Genomic DNA, 22,544 nt, shown 5'->3' with positions numbered 1-22,544 from the left:
ACATGAATAATGCCTCTTTGTCACTCTCAAGTAACACAGGAGGAACATCTTAAAGGTTATATGACTGTCACTGCTGCCTGGGCTGTTTGATTCATTCATTAAATACTGAGGCGACTGATAAAGGAAGATGACAGCAGGTCTCACCAGTTTGGAGTCAATCTTTGCATCCAGTCTGGCATTGCGGATAAGGTTGACGATCCATCTTTCAGCTTCCTCAGGCGACATGTTCAGCTTGTCTGCCAGCATGCTGAAGAGAAAACAGAGAGACATGTAGCAATATTACTATATGTGAGGTTCCTTTTGATTGAGGATTTTCCCCACAAATGATCTTTCCAGTGATAATGAAATTCAACAAATTCAGTGGAGCTTTATATTTGTGATGTACTGACTTAGCATATCAGAACCTGATAATTGTACTGACCATATGTGAAAACCCCTCCTTGATAGATGACACCATACTGTCAGAATTACACGTGTCGCGGAGAAAAAAAATGACAGAGACGGGCATGCTGCTCTAACATGTTTACCCCGGAAAGACGAGCAAGATGTTCCGCCATGCACAACCAGCGCTCACGCAGGATATACATGTCCCACATGGACATTGTAAACAGTACACACCTTAAACACAGACGAGTTACTATTGTGGTCGTAAGCATTTTCAGATACTGAGATTAGCTATCAGGGTCTAGCTAAATCTGATTTTTGCATTCATGAAACATGTATTAGCACTAAATGACTCTAAACCACACTAAATTACATTGTGAAGACTGTTGCGCATTATATGCCAAATCACTATTTTCATTTGAGAGTGTTAATAAAAGACAAACATATTGCGTCCAGACAAATGTGCACATGAAGAAACACGTCTCAAAAACACTTCTAATGGTCCTCTACTAACAGGAACTTGATTTACAGACTTGTAAGAATAACTCAATTAGAAGTGCTGGGACGACCTCATGTTGTGAGCCTCTGTGGTTACTTAACCTTTCATTTTTTTGTACCTCTGTTCAAGACACACACTCTCCCCACCTGGCTGCCGTGTCTTGTGACACACTGGTCAGAATGGTGACTGTCCCTCAAAATGAAAGCCAGGTTGGAGGCCGGCTTGCTCTTTGATACAGCGAGACATGGATGTGTCACAGCAGAGAGAGGGGAGGTATGAGGGTGGCTGCCATTCTTTGATCCAAAGCTTTCCCCAGTGCAGCTGGCTTCCCTTGTGGCTTTCAAAATAACTAGACCCCCCTCGATACCCCCATCTAGACCCTCTTCCCCCCACATTTCCTGCCCCCTTCCTTCTGTCTGACCCCCACCACCCTATACGCCTACCACATTTCATATAAGGGCCCCAATAAATATCCTCAACCGCTCTGTGCACTGCCTACAATTACTACAGAAACCCTACCTCTCATCTCAAAAGCAAGACACCGACCCCTCCCTGCCCCGCAAAAACCTTACTAACACACATACTTAATGAATACTGTAGGTAAAAATGTGTCATTGTGTATAGTCTGTGTGTGTTTCTACTAAATAATCAGGGTTATAAGGCATATATAAAAACAATTTACTCCACTAATTATCACTTCCTGGTCCATTCATCACATTTTGTGAGACTCCTTCTGTGAGTAAGCTAGAATTTGCCCAGACCACAGCACTTCTCACGCCACAGCTCTGCAAACCACCACTATTACTGCTTTCAACTGTTGCTCTCAGAGTTAAGACATTCTTTTTGTGGAAAGTAATCTTATTTGGGATTTGTGATAATGTCTGTCTTACCTCACGGTTCAAAAAGTAAATGAAAAAAAAAAAGCGTACCACTTTCTAACCCATGAATGTTGGTCAAATGGTGGCAAAACCACATGAAGAAGGGAAGTGGAATGATGTCAGTGTCTGGATGAGGCATTAAAAGCATAAACAACAAATACAAGCATTACCTCAGCATAATGAGAAAAAGTGGGTTTGGTCTCCAAGTGACAGTGCACATCTCTCAACACTTTCACCGCAGTGAATTGATGGAGGAGGTGGATAATAAGACAGAAGAGCAACAGTTGGAAGTTGATTCATGAATATCTAGGCAGCCCAGAGGAATGTAAGGGCAGCACAGAGATACTGATCAACCAGTCACTCACCCCAGCAAAGTACTACAGCTGACTACAATTCAGGTCATCAAAACCCAGGGAAAATGATGCTTGACAATGAAATTGCTTCTATGGATCATTATTGGGAACCTAACAAGTTTGGAAAAGTGTCAGCTGTCTAATGACGCAACTTTAGGTTGTGATGGGTAACACATGTGGGCGATCTCAGACTGACACTATTAACATCAAGGAATTTAGTGCAGGCATACATGTTGCTAATGTAGAGCAAATGGCACACTGACAAATGGCTGTAGCTCACACTGAAAGCTTAATCAATATAAGATTATAGATATAGATAAGATTTTATTCATCTTGTTATTTGGATTAGTAATATAATATGCAAGTATAATATGTAATGCAAACAAACACCTCAAACCTCTGCATCAAAAACATATCATAAAGTTAAATGCTTGTCTCACAAAGTAAGTAAACAAACAATTACTTGCATGAGCAATTAATCTGACAAATATTCTTAACGATTAAGTGATTAATCATTCAGCAGTTAAGAAGTCAAGAGATTGTGATAAATGCTTATCACAATTTTCCCATGGCCCATAGTGGCATCCTCATATTGCCTTTTTTGTCCAACCAACAGTCCAAAACCCAAAGGCTGTTCATTTACTGTAACGTAAAAGAAGTAAAGCAGCAAATCCTCACATGTAACAAGCTGGAACCAGCAAATGTTTGACAGTATTGCTTGAACAAATACTGACATAAATAATCAATTACCAAATAGTTGGTGATTAATTTTCCTTCTGTTGACTAGTCTTTGCAGCTGTATACCAGGGTAAAAGTAAAATGCAAGTGTTTGTGTTACTTTGTCCACTCCATTATTTTGTTTAACAACAGTGTAATATTACAAGAACCATAGTCAGCACCTGTTAAGAGCACCCCTCCATCACAGCCACTGACATTCAGAAACACCCTTTACTTATTTGCCCTACAATCAAGTAATCCAAAGCAAATTTGAATGAAATTTGTTATTGGTTCCGATTTTACCCGTGTGATTAAGTGATTGCTGCGCAGGGGTACTGGGTGTTTTGTTTGGCAATTCAGTTTAAGTGGGGACACATGTCAGTCAAGTCCAGGTCAGATATGATGATCAAAACAAACACGATCTGGTTTCCTCACTAGGGAGTTAAGCTAACCCCTCACCCCTCTAAACGTGATCTGTGCAGCATAACACAGGAACACAGAGTGGCCCAAAAGGCCCAGGGCCTGGGCCTGTACCAGCCAAACTCCTCTAATCTAATTTTTTTAAAGAAAGTCTGGCAATGTTTTCCACTCAGGAAGAACATTTGTAAATCAGAGGAGGGTCACTTTATCTCATTGTCTCTCAGAGGTGTACAGCAGCAACTCCTACTTCAACCTTAGAGTGAAAATAAGAAAAAAAAAATGGAAGGAGGAAAAAAAAGAGAAATGGAGGGAGATTGTGAGGGAGCAGGGAAAGGGTCAGACTTATATAACCTATGCTATTGACATCCTTTGGCCCTAAAGCCAAGCAGACAGCCTCCATGACCGGTTTTATTTTACACAATCATGATCCTGTTCCTTAGGGGAGAGGGGATCACTTACATTTCGACCCCTTACTCACTCTGGCTCCTGAGCTTTCGACTTCAGGCTAGGGGACTCCTTTGGGTCTTAATACCAACCTCACACTTGAAGAGAGGGGTCAGGCATCGGGGTCTAATTCTGTTAGAGGAGAGGAGGATGGGGGGGTTCCTCCTCAAAAGTAGCCCCTTTCTTAACATGACTGGTCTAGAATGAATGCATTGTTAAACACTAACATATGATAGCATTTGGGAGACTCCAGGCCATTTGGAGCAACTTCGCTTTCGACTTGGGGTAAAATTGATTTTTCAGGGAAACCGAAATGATCGTGTGGTCTTTTTAATGACTCAATTGTGAGGTGGAAAGATCCTCAGTGTTACATCCAAATACATAAGACACTCCTTCCAACTACCAGTGAGCTGTTGTGTACAAATACACTCTCATGATGAGGGGAAAAGAACAGCCCAAATGATCATGTGTCTGAAGCAGTTACTCAAAATGTCAAAAGGACAAGTGTGCATCTGAGGTCAAACCAGGGTCTAGCCACTGAAAAGTCATGGAAGGACTAAGGAAATAAACCCTGTAAATCAAACAAGGAAAACAAAGCTAAATTGGAAACACACACTCGGGACACTGAAAAGTCTAGACAAAAGGATGTGTGTATGCAATTACGGGTGCAGGCTGAATCACATTTTCACTGCCTACAGTACGTTTTACATAAGCCTTTATTGCATAAAATAACTCAATTACGCCAACTTCTGGTCTACTTTTGTGTCCCAAGCTGTGGGCAAAAGGCAAGCTAAATATCTGTGAAACCATCATGGCCAACAGCTGTAAAAATGTCCTCATTAAAAACAGCCATCAAATTCATTTGAGTCCACGCTTGGGTGCAGAGGGCTTCTGGGTAGAGGACTAATGACTTGGAATTTGGGTGTCTTTCAAAAATAGGCATGTTCTGTCCATCGTCACAACGCCACCAAAAATAAATAAGGAAATCCCTGAAACTGCGTCTGATATTTGTTCCTCAACAAACTGAGAGCCCAAGAAACAGAAAAAAGGTGAAAAGTAGAAAAATCACCGTTCTACTTCCTCTTTCAGTGTTACCACTAACCTTTGTGGTCTTTAACAAGTAAATGGATCCAATTGCAGTAAGTCTGCCAAAAAGAACCAGGACTCCTAATCAATTCCAGACAATCTGCAACTGGAGATTTCGACAGGGCCTGATCATGTTCCACGGTTCAACCTTGACTACAGACCTCCACGGCTCTATATAACAGTCAATGCAATCATTTTCGTGTCAGCAGAAGTAATTCATTCCCTCTTTCCACTGAGCATCATGTGTTCGTGGACCATAATTGAAATGCAGATCTTCCGTCAAATCTTCAGCTTTTAAAACATGTCTGAAGGGCAGTTGAATGTAGCTTTCTAAAAGCAGTGTGAATTTGTAGTGTAAATAAATATGGAACAGGATAAAAAGAATATATGCATTAACTAATATCAGAGATTAAATACAGCAACAAGCGCAATTCCACTTTTACAAAGATCAGGATTAATGGCTGCAAAGGGTGAATGCTCTGCTTTATCTTAGTCACTCTCTAAAATTGATATAAAGAGGCAGCCAAATCCCATAATCTCTCTTAATTGCAGACAATTACTATAATCTTTTATTTTCTCTCCACTAATACACACTATAATTAGCATTGGCTAAATTTCTTGGTTTTGGGGAGGCATCCAAGGTCAGTTTTATTTTAATGCAACTAAACTGAATTTTGAACCTACAAAACCTTCTGACCTCCATTCACCCATGAAAAGGAGCTGAAAATGTCCTGCCTGTCTGAGCAGCTGGTAACATCTCAAAGAGTCTAAACCCTGACCCCGTCCTGAGAGAAAACTGTCCAAGAACTGGCCTTGGACAGGTGGTCTTAAAACTCGAGTGTAAAGACCAACCTGTAGAGACCTGGAAGCAGTTAAACCTCACAATACTTAAACCTCAGGATGTGTGAGGTCAGGATGGCTGTATGAGGAAGGGGCAATAAATGCTTATCTTTGAGGAAAATTCCACTAATCATTAAGCCCATGTTCTCACTTCCTGTTTACTGATTGCCATCAAAGGTTGCCAACAGGACTTCCTTGTGGTCTTAAGAGATGTCTGAATTCTGCTATGCAACAGGGTTGGGATTTTAAAAAATCTCTATTGTCCACTTGGAACACTGAAAATGAGACATCCCAACTGGTAAATTATAGTTAACTTAGTTTGGGTTGTATTGAGTGACTAACCTGATACTGATGCACTGGTGAATTCTGCAGAAGGTCTCAAAGATGAAGAGACGGGCATTCTCAATGAAGTCCTCCAGGCAAGCCACCAGGAAGAAGTCATTCACAAGAACCTGAGAGACAGAAAGCATGTTACATTAAAGCAGTGCAAATATTATACAAAGAGTTATTTCTGACAACACTTTAAGGTTCCGGTACGGCTGAACAGTTAAATATGCACAGAAGCCAGGGCTTTTCTTAGACTCATTACGACAATCAAACTGGGACCCTTATATTAAAGAGCATTGGAGTCATGAGTGTAGCATTACAAGTTTCAATCTGTCGGAATTCATGTCTTATTCAATTAAGGAAAATATTCAATTGGCTGAAACCAAAATACAATCAGTTTTTTTTTGTGATCAACTTTTTTTTTAATTTGTCACATTAAAACTGTATTACACAGAGGGTACCATAGGCCGGGATTCCTGCACAAAACAGCACTTAACACGAACTATAAACACACTGACATTGCTTCAAAAAAAGGAACGAAAGAAAAAAAATAATCAGACAGTAGACAATGTGGATCTGGGTCTCCTTATATTCTATAAAATTTACAAATTAGGCCTATATCTCTGCAAGAAAAAGTAGATTCTAAAGAGAAGCAATAAGGATATCCCATGCCTCCACAGTGGATGTTTACGCTTTATGAATTACAGCTAAGGATCTTATTATGATAGCAGTATCCCTATAATGATTCGACCATGCTTTTATCGATGTAGGTTCAGGGAGAAACCATGAATGAATTCTGGTCTTCTCTGTGGCAATTAAACAGAGGTATTGTTGAATTAAAATAATTTGGGATGTTTAGGAATTAGGAATATAGATAGATACTTTCAACACACTAAGACACCTTAGATCAGAGATTAGATATAGAGGGGCATTCCCAGAAAACATGAAGGCTTGTACCAATAGTATTCCACTTTACATTTAGAACAGTTCGGGCCATCTGTGAGCTTTAATTGTATGTAAACATATGCAATTATTTGGTGCGACATAAAATGTAGGCACAAACTTTTTGGAAATAAGCTGGTGAGCTCGTTTTTTTGATGAGATCAATAAGTTAGTTCAATAATAGTCCCAGTCAAATTTTAGGGCCTGTCCCTCAAGGTCACAATGACAAAGCTCAGTTACACCTGATGTTTGGATTTCATGAGATTTTATCATTAAAATTGGTAGAGACACCACTGCAGCAGGAGGGTTTTTATGGATCCCACTGCTTTTCTTTCAAGCCTTGCCCTACACCTCTGCATCTGTTGTATTTCCATAACGAAACCATGCCCACTTTTGTCCCTGGTAGTCCACTGGTCATCTTAGATATAAGGAGGGATATAGGGAAATTGTTCGGGCCTATGCCCATGGCTGAATGCTTTCTCTCGGCTGTCCTTCCGAGTGCCCAGTGGACCAAAACTAGTACACTGTTTTATTATCAAATGAGAAAAGAATTAGCTAGCCATTGCACCTTTTCCTAACTGTATGTTGAGCGTTTGTCTTTTGTTAATAGGTTTTTTTTTCCTTGCGATTGGTTTGCAGAACAAATAGGTATCTGATTAAGTGGATTGTGAGCTGTAGTTTCCCCAGTAAACACAATCTCTTTGGATGTCTTATCTGCAGCATGTCTGGGCTAGGCAGACTGGACAGGTCACCCTACGGACATCGCTCTGCCTATCCCAGAGACTGCTGCAGCGAAGAGTGGCTCGAGAGGATGAGTGAGCCCAAGATAAGCAAAAGCAGACCAGGCAGGAGGCTTAAGTGACCAGTGGGGGTACAGAGGTTACTACATCTTATAGACCACTGTATCAACACCGCAAGAAAAACAGATTTAACCAGAGCCTGTAAGCCTAGTCATAGTAATACCTAAATCTAACCAACGCAAACAATGAAGGCAACCAATCAGAGGCAAAGTAGGGCAGGTCTTACAAGGAAAGCAGTGGGATCCATGATAAAGGCAGCAGAGGATGTTTGAGGGTTAACGCAAGTGCTCAATCAATGAAAGGGTAAAGGAGAAACCAGCAAAATGCCATGGGCATGGATTTCCAATCTCAGTTGCAGGTACAAGAACCAAGAAAATTGTGGAAGAGATCAACACTCTGACCTACTGGAATGCAAGTAATCTATTTCTATCATACAAATCTTTAAGACCTTAAACTATACCAAAGGCCCATCTTTAGTTGTAACATGGACTAGAATTCTGTAAATTAATTAAGATAGTAAGGACAGAGGGATCATCAAAAAAGAAGAAATTCATTATATTCAAACGCAAGTAAGCAAAATTAGAGTTATGCCCCTGAATAGGAGGAATAGCTGGTAATGTGAAGTGCTGGGCATTGGAATTCAATTGAACGAGGAGAGATTTATGGATTAATATTTGGAGATATTAGAGTAATACATCATATGTAAAAAAAAGGATTTTATGCTGTATCATACATAATGATATGTGAGATGTGGCAATTTCCTGGGCCTATGATTCTAGTAACAATACATTTTTCATATAGCCCAGAGTCAAGTCAGTGTAAACAGAGAAGAGAGGACCATATAGGTACATTTTCAATACCAAAAGATTTGTTCTGGTGAAGTTTTAAAAGACACATGTTCCATGTATAAGTAATCCTAGACCCTGCAAGAAGCTTCAAATTAACCACAATTCTTCGACTTCTACAAACACCACGTGAGACAATACAGTAAAAGCAACCACAGCAATGACCACATTGACTGTAACTTATCACCAGTCATCTGGGCCGGGCTTCAATGTCAACTCAACTGTGAAGGATTGCCAAATTTCACAGCTACAGTCATCAAAGAACTGTAACATCGCCAGTCCAAATTACCTCACAGATGAGAGCAAATCTTTTCAACTCTCCATGTACGGTATCACCTGTGTCTTGTTACAGTAATAAATAAAGCCTTGGTTGGACTCTGACACAACTGCATATGGACAAGTCATCTACTGTAAATGTTCATAACCCAGAGGTACCACTGTGTGAAATGTTCCCATTTCTCAGTGCTTGTTGCATTCCAACTCTCCACTCATTGCCATTTCCCATCACAAAACTCCATCTTCAAAAGTTCTCGAAGAATTACCAGCTCATTGTTTGCTTAAGCTTAGAAAGTTGTTATCTGACCAGAGTTCTGCTTGAATAAATCCCAACTACATGGTGCTATCAGGCAACGCACATTTCAACTATGACAACGCTTATCTAAGGCTGATAAACTTTGAACAGTTAAATGCTCTAATTACTGTCATCTGGGATTCAGACCACAAAGCTTAGACAAATTCTGAATGGGCTTCAAGAACCCTTTTATGCACAATCTGAAGGCCTGGCTATAGGTAGGCCTATACTATTCATTCTTTGACATGCAAGGATCTAACATCTGACAGTGATTCCAGATTTGGGTGGGGTGGGAAAGAAAGAAAAAAACCTGTGCAGCCTGAACAGGACAATTTAAACCAAACAAAACCCCCCATTTGAAAGCACTTGGCTCAAACTATTATACAGGGTACAGTGAACTAAAGACAGGAGGGCTGAAAACAATACCCATATCTTGCTATTACAGCAATCAGTAAATAGGTGGGTGCCACTTCTCAGTGGCTTGAAATTGATGCATTACAAATGCTCATCAAGACAAGAGCCCATCCCAATGGAGTATCCGTTTACCTCAATCACTCCACGGTCTGTGAAACATCCCTTTACCTCTGAAATAATGCGCTTGTTAAAGGATTGTGTGTGAATTTCTGCTGGGGAAAAAACTGCTATTACTGACTTCAAACAAGACCATTTTGGGGAAATGTTTGCAGACCCATCACAGGTGATGCATTGAAGGTGCCGTTAAACATTTTTGGAACCACCCACCTCGCTAGACCTGCTTGTGAACTGAACAAGGTCAATAGAGGGCTTTTGTGCCTACTGGACATGCTCTGATAAGACTGACAGGTAGGCCCAGAGTTAAAAGCACCTGGAATAACTTGGGCTCTGACCTGAAAAGTAGTTGGGATAAAGCATCTGTTTACAGAGGCTTTACCCTGATTGAAACAGAACCCCATGAGGTGAGGTCAATACCAACCCAGGTACTTCCTAAAAAAGTATGTGCAAGTGTTTAACAAGGTCATTGATTGAGGGCCTGTGTCATGTCTTAGCTGAAATAGGATACACCTCTAATATTGTTGATGGTACATGTTATAGTTTGGAGATGGCCCCTGGAGGCCTTTGCACAGGAAAAATCTAATTTTCTCCTCGAACATGCTTTGGATTTGTTGAGGGTTTTAGTAAGGAAAAACAAATCAGCTCAATTGTTTATAGCTCTCTCATTTGTTAAACAGTAATTTGGGAATCTGAGGACTCTTTGTATTAGCTTAAAAATAGATTAAGATGAAACGGAACTGTCAGTAAACTGCTGACATGATTTATAAACATTTACTCAGAGGACAGAGATATTTGATCAGGCCAGATGTTTTTCATTTTGAGGGTTTATCGTCAAGAGGCAGAAGATGAAAGAGACCAAATAACCCCAAGTTTTGCCTTTTATTCCTCTGCAGTGCCAAATTATGACGTCATCTGAGAAAACCAAATTATATTGCATACTAAAAGAATGAATTGAGTTCAAATTACGCAAAATATACATCCAACACAACATCAGTTAGGAAACCTACTCTTTCTCAATCTGATTACTGCTGACGGAATGAGTCTCCAAAATCTCCACAGCACCTCATAATAAATAATAACAAACTAAATAAAAATAAATTCATCACTTTCATTGCAATATAAAAAAAAGCTGCACAGCAAAACACGTTGGCAACATTTAAGATAGGTTGACTCAAGTACATAAAGAGAATTCTTAAAAGATACAAGTATAAATAAAAACAAAAAAGGCCCAAATATTTTAATGAAGTTGACTTGCAAATCAATTTGTTTCAGGGTTTTAGATAAACTGCTTTGTCTTGATTGAATATTAATAAAAAAAAAAAAAAAAGGTATCAGAGATTTTTAACCAACTGCTTATTATTTTAAGGTTGCAGTTTATGGTGTTGTTGCTATTATTGTATTTATTTTTGTATTGAACTTTTATTTATGAAAACATAGTATTGTAATTATAATTATCATTGATATGATGATTCATATTATATTAATATTGTATTACTGAGAAATCCAATTATATAAACTGTGTGGAGAAAATTTTGCAGCTGGGTTTAGAAGGGACAGCTAGTTGTGGACTGCATTATAATGTAAGGTCTTTCTAACATTTTTTGCTAGAAATTGCAACCTAGCTAGAATGCAGACTAACACATAAATATAAGCCATAAATCAAACCATATGAACCTTTTAACCTTATTACTGCTGAAATTTCGAGATGGTAGTTTGTGGTATTGTTGAAATGTTTGTTAAGATGTATGGATTCAATTCTTCTCTCCTTTCTCAAGGTTGTAGTTTGTGGTATTGTTGATTTCTACTGCATTATACCAAAAAATCCAATTATATAATTTTGGTGGAGAAAATATTGGTTTAAAGCAGTCGACTGACACTAGGCACAGCCTTTAGGCTTATGCTAATGCTTACACTGTGTACCCAAAGCCGTATAGTATAGTGTATTGCAAGGACAGGCAGAAGGGCCAATGCTCAGTGTTTTATTTTATAATTTTATAGATTCTATATTTTCTTCAATTTACAACTTATCTTCATGTTATTTAGGATATAGCCTCTTAATTTTGCTTTCTAGGTGCATCAGATTGATGCATTTGACTTTAAAATGGGCACAACTTTTTTCTGCGGGAGCATGCACCTGGACACCAACTACCACAGTCTCACAAAATCATTTGGGAAACACTGATCCAGCTACAATTACTGTCTGCATTCTTCAATGTTCTCCAAGTTTGTTTGTGCCTAAAGCAAATTTTTACTAAAAAGAGAGAGACAGAGACAGACACAGCGACAAGGACAGACAGACAAATGTTTTTTAGAACAGATTGGATACACAGACCTTAACAAGAGGGGTTCCGGACATTATCAAAGGAATTTTGGTATTGACACATGCAAAGGATTAGACAAAATGAGAAGTTTCTCATGCCTCTATAATACTGATCTGTAAATATCAGCTCACTTGAGGTCAGTTTAACTTTCAAAACTCAGTATTCCTTGTGTGCTGAGCATTGTAGTCAACATACAAAGAGGACTTTTATAGTATAAGACTCATTCTATTCTCACATCAAGGACTGTTACATTCAAACATTACAAACCTTAATTGAAATAAACGCTCTGAATGTCAGTGCTATGACTGATCTCCCCCTACGTGTGTCTGCACGCCTCTTAGGAGACTTTTTCTTATAAAGCTTTTACTGTTAACTACTAGCCTGATGGGTCAATTATAGGCCATAGTAAAATCTGACAGAAGCCTGAGTCATGCAGTGTGTTAGAGGACCTCTATATTTGACAGTATGATACAAGACACTGACTATCACTGCTCTGTCTGCTCTGGACCCACGCAGGAGCCCAACAAACAGAAAGGCTGTGTGAACAGGCAGAAGGTCAGACAGAGATCACATCATACTAACGATGTTTACTACGATACTACATGTGAAAGTGCAGGAGTCTGACCAACAAATCAGAGTTCCTCCAAAGACCTCTGCATTGTCACAGAGAGAAACAATCAAGACCAGCAGCTTCACACACTAAAGCTTGAAACAAATGCTGGTAAGGTTATTGAAGTGGTTACTCACCGACTCACACTCCCTCAGTTTCTTCTGAGCACTGTCAAAGTCAAAGTTGACATACAGGCACTCCACAAACTCTGTGATTGGATCTTTGTAGGTGTAAGATTCCTGAAAATATAAATGAAATATAATTGAATACATCTGTATGTTTACATCTCAAATCTGCTATAGCTCAAAGTCAACTGAGGTCAATGTTTTATTTACTGATGATAATGACTATGTTGTGAAAATAACCATCTGCTGGGCACAATGGCTAAATTTGCAAGGCTTTGAGTGAAAACATAAATTTAGACTCTGAAGGGTTTCAAATCCTGCTTAGAGTCCCAACCTGACCTGAGGCAACAAAGCACTGAGCTAGGTGTTAGTGATTACAAACAAATTTACAGGTTTCAGGGCTTTTCCAGCTTGGACCCAAAGTAATATACACTTCCTGGACTTAAAATGAAGTTTGAGCAATCCTACAGAGTAACATGGTTTGTTACTCATCCTTCAAAGCCTGTATGGTCCATAAGCAATGACCTGATAACTGTGTGCACTTTGTAAACACAGCAGGGTGAAATTCAAAGTCTGGTACCTGCTGTATGACCTTCACCAAATCCTTCAGAACCTGCCGACGCTTACGGACATCCTTGTTTGTAATGACTGCTGTGGTCAGGTAACGCAAGATGTGTGGGCACATGGTCTGGATGGCATTGAGGTATCTGGAATGAGGGAGGATAAAGGCAATGACTTATCAGATTGATCAAAGACATTATCTCCTTACAAGGACACATAATATAACATTTTGGCTGCCTGTTGGGCTCCTGGCATTTAGGACAGAGAAAAAGCCTTTGCAGCTAAAACAGATAAATGTCCTAACAGGACCCTCACTTTGGACATGGGTCCCAGCTTTAAGCTGCCTCTTTCATTCATGTCCTATGAGTGAGAGGAGAAAAAGGAAACCCTGGCAAGAAGCTATAGATCAGTGAGCAGGGACCTGCCCAGTGGCTGAAACCCAATCCATCAGGGACTGATGTTTCAACCACAGGTCAACTGGCTAAGGGCTGAACACAAGAGACAGGACGTTGTTACAGGCTGATTCTAATCCCACACCAACTCAGAGACAGTGTTCTGTTAAAAAACTTGAAAGTCTTCACTCACGAGCACAAACCACCTTCCTTATGAAGACTTGCATTGCCTGCATCACCAATTTTTTGTATTGGTTTCTAAATATCTACCTTTGAACCTCCAATTGACCACATTAAATCTGAAGACAGGAGGTAGAGTGGGCCCCTTCAGGTCTCCTATAGCTAAAGCCAGAGGAACACGTGGAGTTCAGAGAGAGAGTGCCGACAACAGTTTAATTAGCTGAAACAATTAAAGGGATAGGGGACCACTGGCAGGAGTGATGTTGAGTCTAAAAACAGCAGTGGTCTGCTCGGCAAAGGCATCGTCGGCCTGGTTTTAGTAGATCTCCCTCCCTCCCTTTGTAGTTGCTTGACTCCCGTGGAAGACCGCAACGCTCCTTGCTGTGTTCCTGATTAACTTACACCTACTCACTCTCCAGGGGGGGCTCCGGTGGCAAGCAATCTTGCATGAGTCACTGTACCATATCTGGGGGGCATTCACTCTACCCCACTTAGGGGACTTCATCTTTTTCTCTCCCTTTTATTTTTTTAGTTTTGAGGCAACAAGCGTCGCTGCACTGGTTTGCTGAAGATGCTACTGAGGCATGCAGCCAAGAAATCAAGTGCAAGTTCATATTTCCACTGTTGAAGGGGGGCTGTGGGAGACAAGAAGAGGGACAGAGTAACAAGGTCCAATTTCATGGCTCGTCTGGAAAAGAAAATCATGTCAAACAATTGAACGAGTGATATAGACAATGTAGTTACTCAGGGATAACTTACTACAGTCGTATTCGCCCCATTTGCACCTATATCATACTTGGATATTGAGCATCGTTTCCCCTAAAGTCAGTGCAGTCTGTCAATAGTACACAAACAAGGCTTTGGATCAACATCTGCTGACTGCAGGGGTAACGGAGGTCATATGTGGAGCTGAAGGCCAGCTACTGGTCACCAATTTCAGCCAAAGGAAGTACTGGTCAAGAGATAGGAAGCAAGAGCCAAGCCTCAGTGGGAAAAACATGAGGTTTAGACTGTGAAACTGCAAAGCACACAAAACTACCTCAGTTTGTCCACACAGATGGTTGGGTGAGCTTTTCATGAGTAATTATTGGGCAGGCCCCCTTAATCATCCACAATAAAATTAAAAACTGAGTAAAATTCAGGGAACCAGACATTTGAGTGTGCTGTGTTGTGGTCGCCTGTCATACTGTCTGTGGAGCCCAATCATCTGTTCAATTATACAAGCCTGCAATCAGAGCAGGGGGAGGGAGCAAACACATCAAAATAGGTGGTGTGCAAATTTTAACAGAGTTTAAAGTTTCCGATCTGCGATACACATGGCCTCGTTCTCGACTCGGAGAGTAAACAGACCACGCGAAAACAGACACACACACACGCACGCATAAACACACACTTCTGAAACCACTAGAAAAATACCAGCAGGGTTCATGAAGAAGCCCACCACCCAAAATGGGTTATTAAAGCAAATGGTTTTCTCTAAATCAAGTTAATGCTATAAAATGACTCTAAATCCCCTGGGAAGTAAGACTTACCTTGGAGGTACAATACAGTTCTCACTAATATACTTTAATATGGGCCGATGGTAGAAAATAAAAAGACGACATTTCTAATGTAACATAACACATCAGAAACGTAAATACACGCGCAACTTGAGACAAAAAAAAAAACATTTGTCAGCAACAACCGTTATCAAGTTACAAAAAGACTGTGTCTGAGCTGCTATGCAGTCTCTCAGATATATAACGTGGCAGTTTTTGGTACAATTCACCAAATATTAATTATGACAAAAAGAAATAGTGTGGTGAAGAAGTTGACACATCTGAGCAAAGGGATTAAGTTTGCTTAGCGATACACTGCTTCCACTGCTGCTGCTGGTTCACACTAGTTAAAGTTGAACTATACACAAGATTATTTTTCCTCCAATTTACACATAATCACGTAAAAATTCATATTTGGTGTGAGTGATTGCTGAATATGAAGTACTGGATCTCGGAACCCAGAAGACTAATTACTACCATGCACATGAGCTAATGGGGATGCTTTTACATAGATAAATACATTTAAAGGACTCACAAGGATGGCATATTTTTAATTCAAAATGGTGACCAAAAGGCTTCAATATGGCTTAATAGTCCAACAGACCCAAGTTTCAACCAACCTTCAGAACTTTGCTTTTCCTGTTCCCCTTGTTTAGTAGAATGTATCATATCTTTAAGACTACTTCCTATACTCTCACAAAGGTTTTCGAAATTTCCTGGTCGCAGGAGACCAAAACAAGAACAATTAAATACTATCATATTATAAATGTTTACTTACTGTGGCTGATAGAGAAATAGCTCAATGATATTGTCTCTGCCCTTGGGGTGGTTGAAGAAGACAAAGAGGGACCAGTGAATGAGCCATGTCCTCTGCTGGAGAGACTGGAGAGGGGATGTAACAGACTGGAAAGGACCAAGACGAAGATACAGGCAGGAAATAAAGACAGAAGGGGAAGAAGCACAGATGAGGAATTACAAATACATTTTTAAATTAAAAGCTGTCCTGTTCTCCAGTATAGCACATGAACAAACAATTCACATGTTCTTGCCTCCTACATGGCCATCAATCAAATTCAGACAACCACTATACACCCATACCCAAGTTCTTAAGTAGTCAGATGAGTGCATGTGGGTAAGGAATAAAATGCCACAGCAGAGCTGTACTGAAAGTGAAATATCGATATGAGAGTCTATGTAAGGGAATCTAAATGAGGTATCAAATTCTGAGAAGTGGGGCATTTACATTGTTATCGATAGTCTCTCTCAGGCGGGTCAGGTCCTCCATGGCTGCCTCCCAGTTCTGCATCAGGATCTCAGAGGCCAGCTTGCCCCACAGCGAGTTCAGGGCATTCCTGTCTGTAGATGGGACCTGGGGAACAGACATGGTGCACTGTTAAAACCTGAAGCTCACAATGCTACAACTTGGAAATAACAGTTTTTCCACATTACTTGACAGATCAAATTCTAATGAAGAGTCTCCTTATTCAGGTTGGCGGACTGCTTAGTAACATCTGCATCCATACACAGTGAGGCTGGGCTTGCCACTACTTGCTTGGCTTCAGTGGCACTGCTGCACAGTGCAGTCACTTTTCTTATTTATACTGGATAAATGGATTAAATTATGTCATCCGAAGGGAATGGAGCTTGACAGAAAAAGAGAAATGGATCATGAAAGATTGTTTAGCTTTTAATGAAACCAAATTTGCTGCACTTTTAGATACAACCACTGCATTGCAGTTGACCATAAAGTGTAATATTTTCAGATTAGCGTGTTAAGTGAAGGGATATTTGGAGCATGTGTATAGCTTGCCGAAACCAAAGCATTTTGGTTCCAGTGGAGTTTACATCATTGGGCAATGCTGACGGTCATTCTCAGTTGGATCAATCTGAGGATATATCAGCGATGATGGACTTGATCAATGCCTGCATCACAGGTAACTATATGCACATTTAAAGCAGGATTTCAAATGCCATTTGTCTTGTTTGCAGAAAAGAGTATTGCATATAGTGTGGTAAAGTTGAGTTCGACAAGAACACATTTTTTTTTTTTTTTTTTTCCCCAGAAGCCCAGATATCCTAGCTTCTATTCATTCGTACAAGAGGGGAGACAGGACAACGATTCCAGAGGCCTTATTTGACATGCACTGATGCCACATGAAATATTTGCTACTCACAGCTTTCCAAACTAGAAGATGTTGTTGCTTTCTTTATTGCATATCTATGTCAATGGAATACGTTTGGCTTTTGGATGATTGGTCAAATAAATTCCAGTCTGAAGAATCCAATTTGGTACTTGGTACCTTCTGATGGGCGTTTGTCACATAGATTTAGTCCATTTCAATGACCAAAAGAAGAGATTGGGGTTGGGCAATGTCTGCCGAATTGGCATATGACGATGTCCACAGTCAAACATCGTGATGGACGATTACATCATCTTTACGAATTTTTTTTTTTTTTTTTTTTCTGAAGTATTTTTTTGGCCTTTGTAAGGCTTTATTGATAGTTCAGCTGAAGATGTGAAAAGGAAACAGGATGAGAGAGGGGGAGTGACACAAAGCAGAAGCCCCAGGCAGGGGGGTCGAAGCCCGGTCCGCTGCAGCGAGGACAAAACCTCTGTACATCGGACGCCTGCTCTACCAACTGAGCTAAACCACGCCCCATCTTTACAAATTTGAGGCAGCATGTCCCCTCAGTGTTGTCATAAGACAGCAGTTGCATATTAGCTCACCATTGTAGCTGTTTCCCACCATTGCTCTGAATGAATCTCAAACTGTCTCACCTTGCAGAGGAAACCATTTCCTGTTACCAACGCCATACATCTCTGTGCCAGGTTTAAAAGCATCCTCATCTTGTCAACACTGCTGCCACACATTTTACCAAGTGTCCTCGGTTTGCTTACTGAGCTGGTTTGATATGAAAATGATTAACAGACATGGAGACGTAATGTCACTGAGGACTGAGCAGCAACATACTTCTATCTTTTACTCTCCCCACATATCACAAACAACTATTGCCTTACAGCAACTCTGAGGGGACACGTCACTTAATCTCTGTTGGGGAGCATTTTGAAACATGATGTTACAATGCTCAGGGATTAGTAGACGGTGGCTGTCAGGTATCGTCGATTGAAGATCGGAACTAACCCTAGATAGATGAGATGTAAAAGAACAATTCATTTTATCCGTTGATAATAATATAAGTGCAGCTTTAGAGATTATACAGTAGGAATATCCTGTGCTGGTTGTAACATTAAACCCAACATTAACTAAAGAGTTCCTACACTTCTCCATTGTCAAACTCAAGAAACGTATAGGTTTCCCACAACCTTGAAGCTGTGTCCATTACATATTTAACATATGTATATCCTCACATTAAATCGTGTTGTTGTGCCATGAACAACTAAAATATGTTTCACAATAGCATTCTGCAGAACAGTGACGAATTAAAAGAAAACAAAAAAGGTTAGATGTTTCAAAATGGGTCGCCTGCCATAGTAACTTCACAAACCTTGAGAATATTTTCAAGGATCTCCAGCACCCATACAGCCCTGCAACTAACCTGCAAAATGGTACTGCCCAATATGTAAAATATCAAACAGGAGCATAATGTGAACAGTGAAAATGCTTTGTCAACGTTTTTTGCCAACTTTACTCCACTTCAAACATGAGAATGACAATTCCAATAATATCTACCCATTGCCTTCAGTAACTCTGAACAATTTTGTCATTATCACAAGGTATTGAGGCTGAAATATGAACTGATGCTAATGAGACACATCTTTTTGAGGATAATCACTCTCAACAACGTTGGAGGCTACCGTTTCCGATTTCCAGAACAGACTAAAGCAAACAAAAAAGAAGCAGGTAATGAAACACAGGTTGAGAGTGCCTCTGAACCTCTGCAAGGCAATCATCTGTAGTGGACACTGGACTACACCCTCAGGCTCTGGGAAACTCTGTGCCACAGTGGTTCACGATAACACCAAACACCAGACACAGTGACATGAGTCAAGCAGGAAGTCAGGGTGGGTGTCTGCTGAGCGGCCAGAGAAACCTAGATCCTAACCACACACCCCCGGACACCGTTGGACAGCCACAGGATTGGACTGTGAGACACGACAGATGTACAAGTAGAGGAAACACTAAAAAAGAGCAGGTTTCCGCTGGAACTCCATAAATTGGGAAAATTATTCAGAAATACAGTTTTTGTTTTCCCTATGAAGACCAGTTTCACTCTGATAACATTTCAACAAAGCACTATAATTTGGACAAGCACAGGTAAGGGGAAATTATTTGGAAAATCTGTTGTTGTATTTGCTTAGAACGTGAACACAATAAGATACTGTGTCTGTCCAACCAGTCAGAGTTTCTTTGGTCACATAGAACAACCCAGGTCCATGATGAGCGATTTCTTTTTTCTAAGTGCGAAAGTCATAAGAAAGATCGGTGTTGTTAACAGCGAGAGAAAAAATTGGCTCCACTGCCAGGATAAAGGTCAGCATTTCATCTGTTCAAGTGTTTTGTTTTGTTTGTTATTTTTTTCCCTCTCTTGGAAGTCCCTGCCTGCTACGTTTGGCTGACCTCCAGGTCATTATGGCAGCTTTCTACACACACAGACACACACACACACACACACACACACACACAGTCTGGCTTTCACTAGTGGCCACGCTAGAAAAGTTTCAATACCTGGGTTTTTCCAGCAGTTACCTTAAGTTTCCATTGGTTTGTGAAATGAGCACATTTTCGCTGACTGACCAGCAACAATAAATTTACTGTGCTGGGGATCTGTCGGGATACTCAATCTTTATTCTTAACATTCAATCCCTGCATTAAGTGATGATATGAATAAGTTGCTCTTTTCGGGATTGGCCACACTGTAACAAGACCTGAGGCATGGATTTTGCAAGGCTGGCTTCCTTCGTTTAATTGACTGGGTTTCCCACGTTAAATGACTTTATGGAGCCTCACCTCTTCCATACGGGGGAGGGAGAGACAGAAGAAGGGCCTGTGAGAATGGGAGGTCCACAAAACACTGAAAAGAGGGGAGGGGGAGAGTGGTATACACACTCCCACTAATGAAATCCATTTCTTCCTTCTCCCTGTCTAAAGAGCCTCTTGCATTGTCAAGAGTAAGCAACAGATATCTGGTTACAGAGCCTGATCTGGCTGGAACTGAATATGAGGGGTCTAACAATTTGAGGGGTAAAAAGAAAAGAAAAAAAAAAGAAACTGTGCTGGACTTCGAACAACATACCTCAATTAAAGCAATTTTGGTTTATTTAGACTGAGTTGCAAAGCCATAAACAACTGTTGTTGGAACAGTGGGACATATCCGTAGCAAGCTTTTGAAGACTTTTCTTAATGCATTTTTTTGGAGGGGAGTGGAAGTGGAAATCTTGGGTGAATTACCCGTCATCTTGTCACGGTTGCAACTCTTCCCCCTACAGATTTGAGCAGATCAGTGAAAAACCCATCAAATGAAGTACCCAACTGCTTTGGGTTAAGAGGGTTGTTTGTAGCAAAGAGGGTTCATCATCGCTCAGAGTCACTGCCAAGTTTTTGAGGAGGGGACACTCCAGCAGAGTGAATGTGCATGACTAGCCAGAGTCACTGACATCCAAAAGACAAGAGGCAATGCAGTGCAGTATCATATGCCAATTAGACTCGGAACAAAAGACGGTCTTAATGTTTTTCACCCTAATGAAAAGACAAAATGTTGATCTTATTCTTGCCCATTCTCTCAGGGCTGGCTTTGGCATGAATCCTTGCTGGACCGCAAAGTTAAATGCCGAACCAAAGACAAACAAAAGAAAGAGGACAAGTGAGTGACACTTGGAAACCACTGACTATGCAGGCTGGTTCCACTGGTAATTATAGGACATTCGTTTGAGCTGAACTTCCTCACACTTGATGTAAGATAATACCAAAAAAAATACAATTTAAAAAGTTATATTCCCACTGGATATGTGTGCTTTATTTTAAATTGATAAATAAAGTCAGTCAACAGCTACAAGCCTGGAGATGCCCTATATGCAACCTTACATGCAGCTGCAGTCTAAACTCAATGTTAATAGGGAACTCAATTACCATAATGGGAGAAAAGGAGTTGGTTGCATTACTGAGAAATCAAAGCAAAGCAGCCTGTTGCCTGCAGTGTTTCTTGTAAACCGCTCGCTCTTCCATTACTCCCTGCAAAATATTAAACCAATCTACTGTCAACAAAAGCAGAAAATGACCATTTCTCTGTTTTGTCTGCATTTTTGATGGGTTAGGGTTACAGCGGTAACTGACAAGCACATTGCATTTTGTGTGATTAGTTTTGTGTTTCATGTGTTTGAGCAGTAACTTCATACAGCACTGTATACAGTGCATTCAGAATTATTCAGACCCCTTCACTTTTTTCACCTTTTGTTCTTTTGCAGCTTTATGCTGAAATGATCTAAATGAGTAAAAAATCCCCATCAATCTATACTCAATACACCATAATGACCAAGGGGAAAAACTGAATTTTTGAAAATCTATTAAAAAAGGAAAAACTGAAATCTGAAGTATTCAGACCCTTTACACAATACTTAGGCCATGTCCACACGAACCAAAACGATTTTGCCCTAGTAACCCTAATAGGCTCAATAACTACTGTAGCATGAACACAAGCATGTAGTCCGCCGTTGTTGTTGTTGATGTTTATTATGAGACGTTCCGGGGTTAAGAGGTCGAAGGCTTGAGGTCGATGGCATCATTGATACACAAAGTATGCGGATTCGCTGTCCAAACGAGGACGCAAGGGCGGCATTTTCAAAATCTTTCACCCTGAGACCAGGTTTCAAAAAAGTGCGTTTACAGGATCCATTTGGACAATCGGCCAAAACAATGTAAAACATTTGTGTTTACACAAAAAGCGTTTCCATGTGGATGGCCCCTCGTTGAAGCACCTTTGGCAGTGACAGCAACAAGTCTTCTTTGGTATGCGACAAGCTTTGCACACCTGGATTCTTCTCTGCAGATCCTCTCAAGCTCTGTCAGGTTGGATAGTTAGTGGACCACCATTTTCAGGTCTCTCCAGAGATGTTTGATTGGGTTCAAGTCAGGACTCAAGAACATTCACATAGTTATTCTGAAGCCACTCCTGCACCGACTTGGCTGTGTGCTTAGTGTCACTGTCCTATTGGAAGGGGAAC

General features: G+C 40.4%; 1 protein-coding gene across 1 annotated transcript in view; it reads right to left on the bottom strand.

Moving 5' to 3' along the window:
- Window positions 1-22,544, bottom strand: part of eif3ea (eukaryotic translation initiation factor 3, subunit E, a) — a 31,429-nt gene that overhangs the window by 1,803 nt on the left and 7,082 nt on the right. The window contains exons 6-11 of the mRNA XM_030394867.1: window positions 16,608-16,733; window positions 16,143-16,267; window positions 13,274-13,400; window positions 12,706-12,807; window positions 5,964-6,073; window positions 145-247 (exon numbers count right to left, since the gene is read on the bottom strand). Of these exons, the coding sequence (XP_030250727.1) occupies window positions 145-247; window positions 5,964-6,073; window positions 12,706-12,807; window positions 13,274-13,400; window positions 16,143-16,267; window positions 16,608-16,733 (693 nt within the window). The remainder of the gene's footprint in view (window positions 1-144; window positions 248-5,963; window positions 6,074-12,705; window positions 12,808-13,273; window positions 13,401-16,142; window positions 16,268-16,607; window positions 16,734-22,544) is intronic.

The sequence above is a fragment of the Sparus aurata genome, chromosome 17 (genome assembly GCF_900880675.1).
Source record: "Sparus aurata chromosome 17, fSpaAur1.1, whole genome shotgun sequence".
In the NCBI taxonomy this organism is placed as follows: domain Eukaryota; kingdom Metazoa; phylum Chordata; class Actinopteri; order Spariformes; family Sparidae; genus Sparus; species Sparus aurata.
Note: the sequence above shows the minus strand (reverse complement) of the source record. Positions and strands in the feature narration are given on the sequence as shown.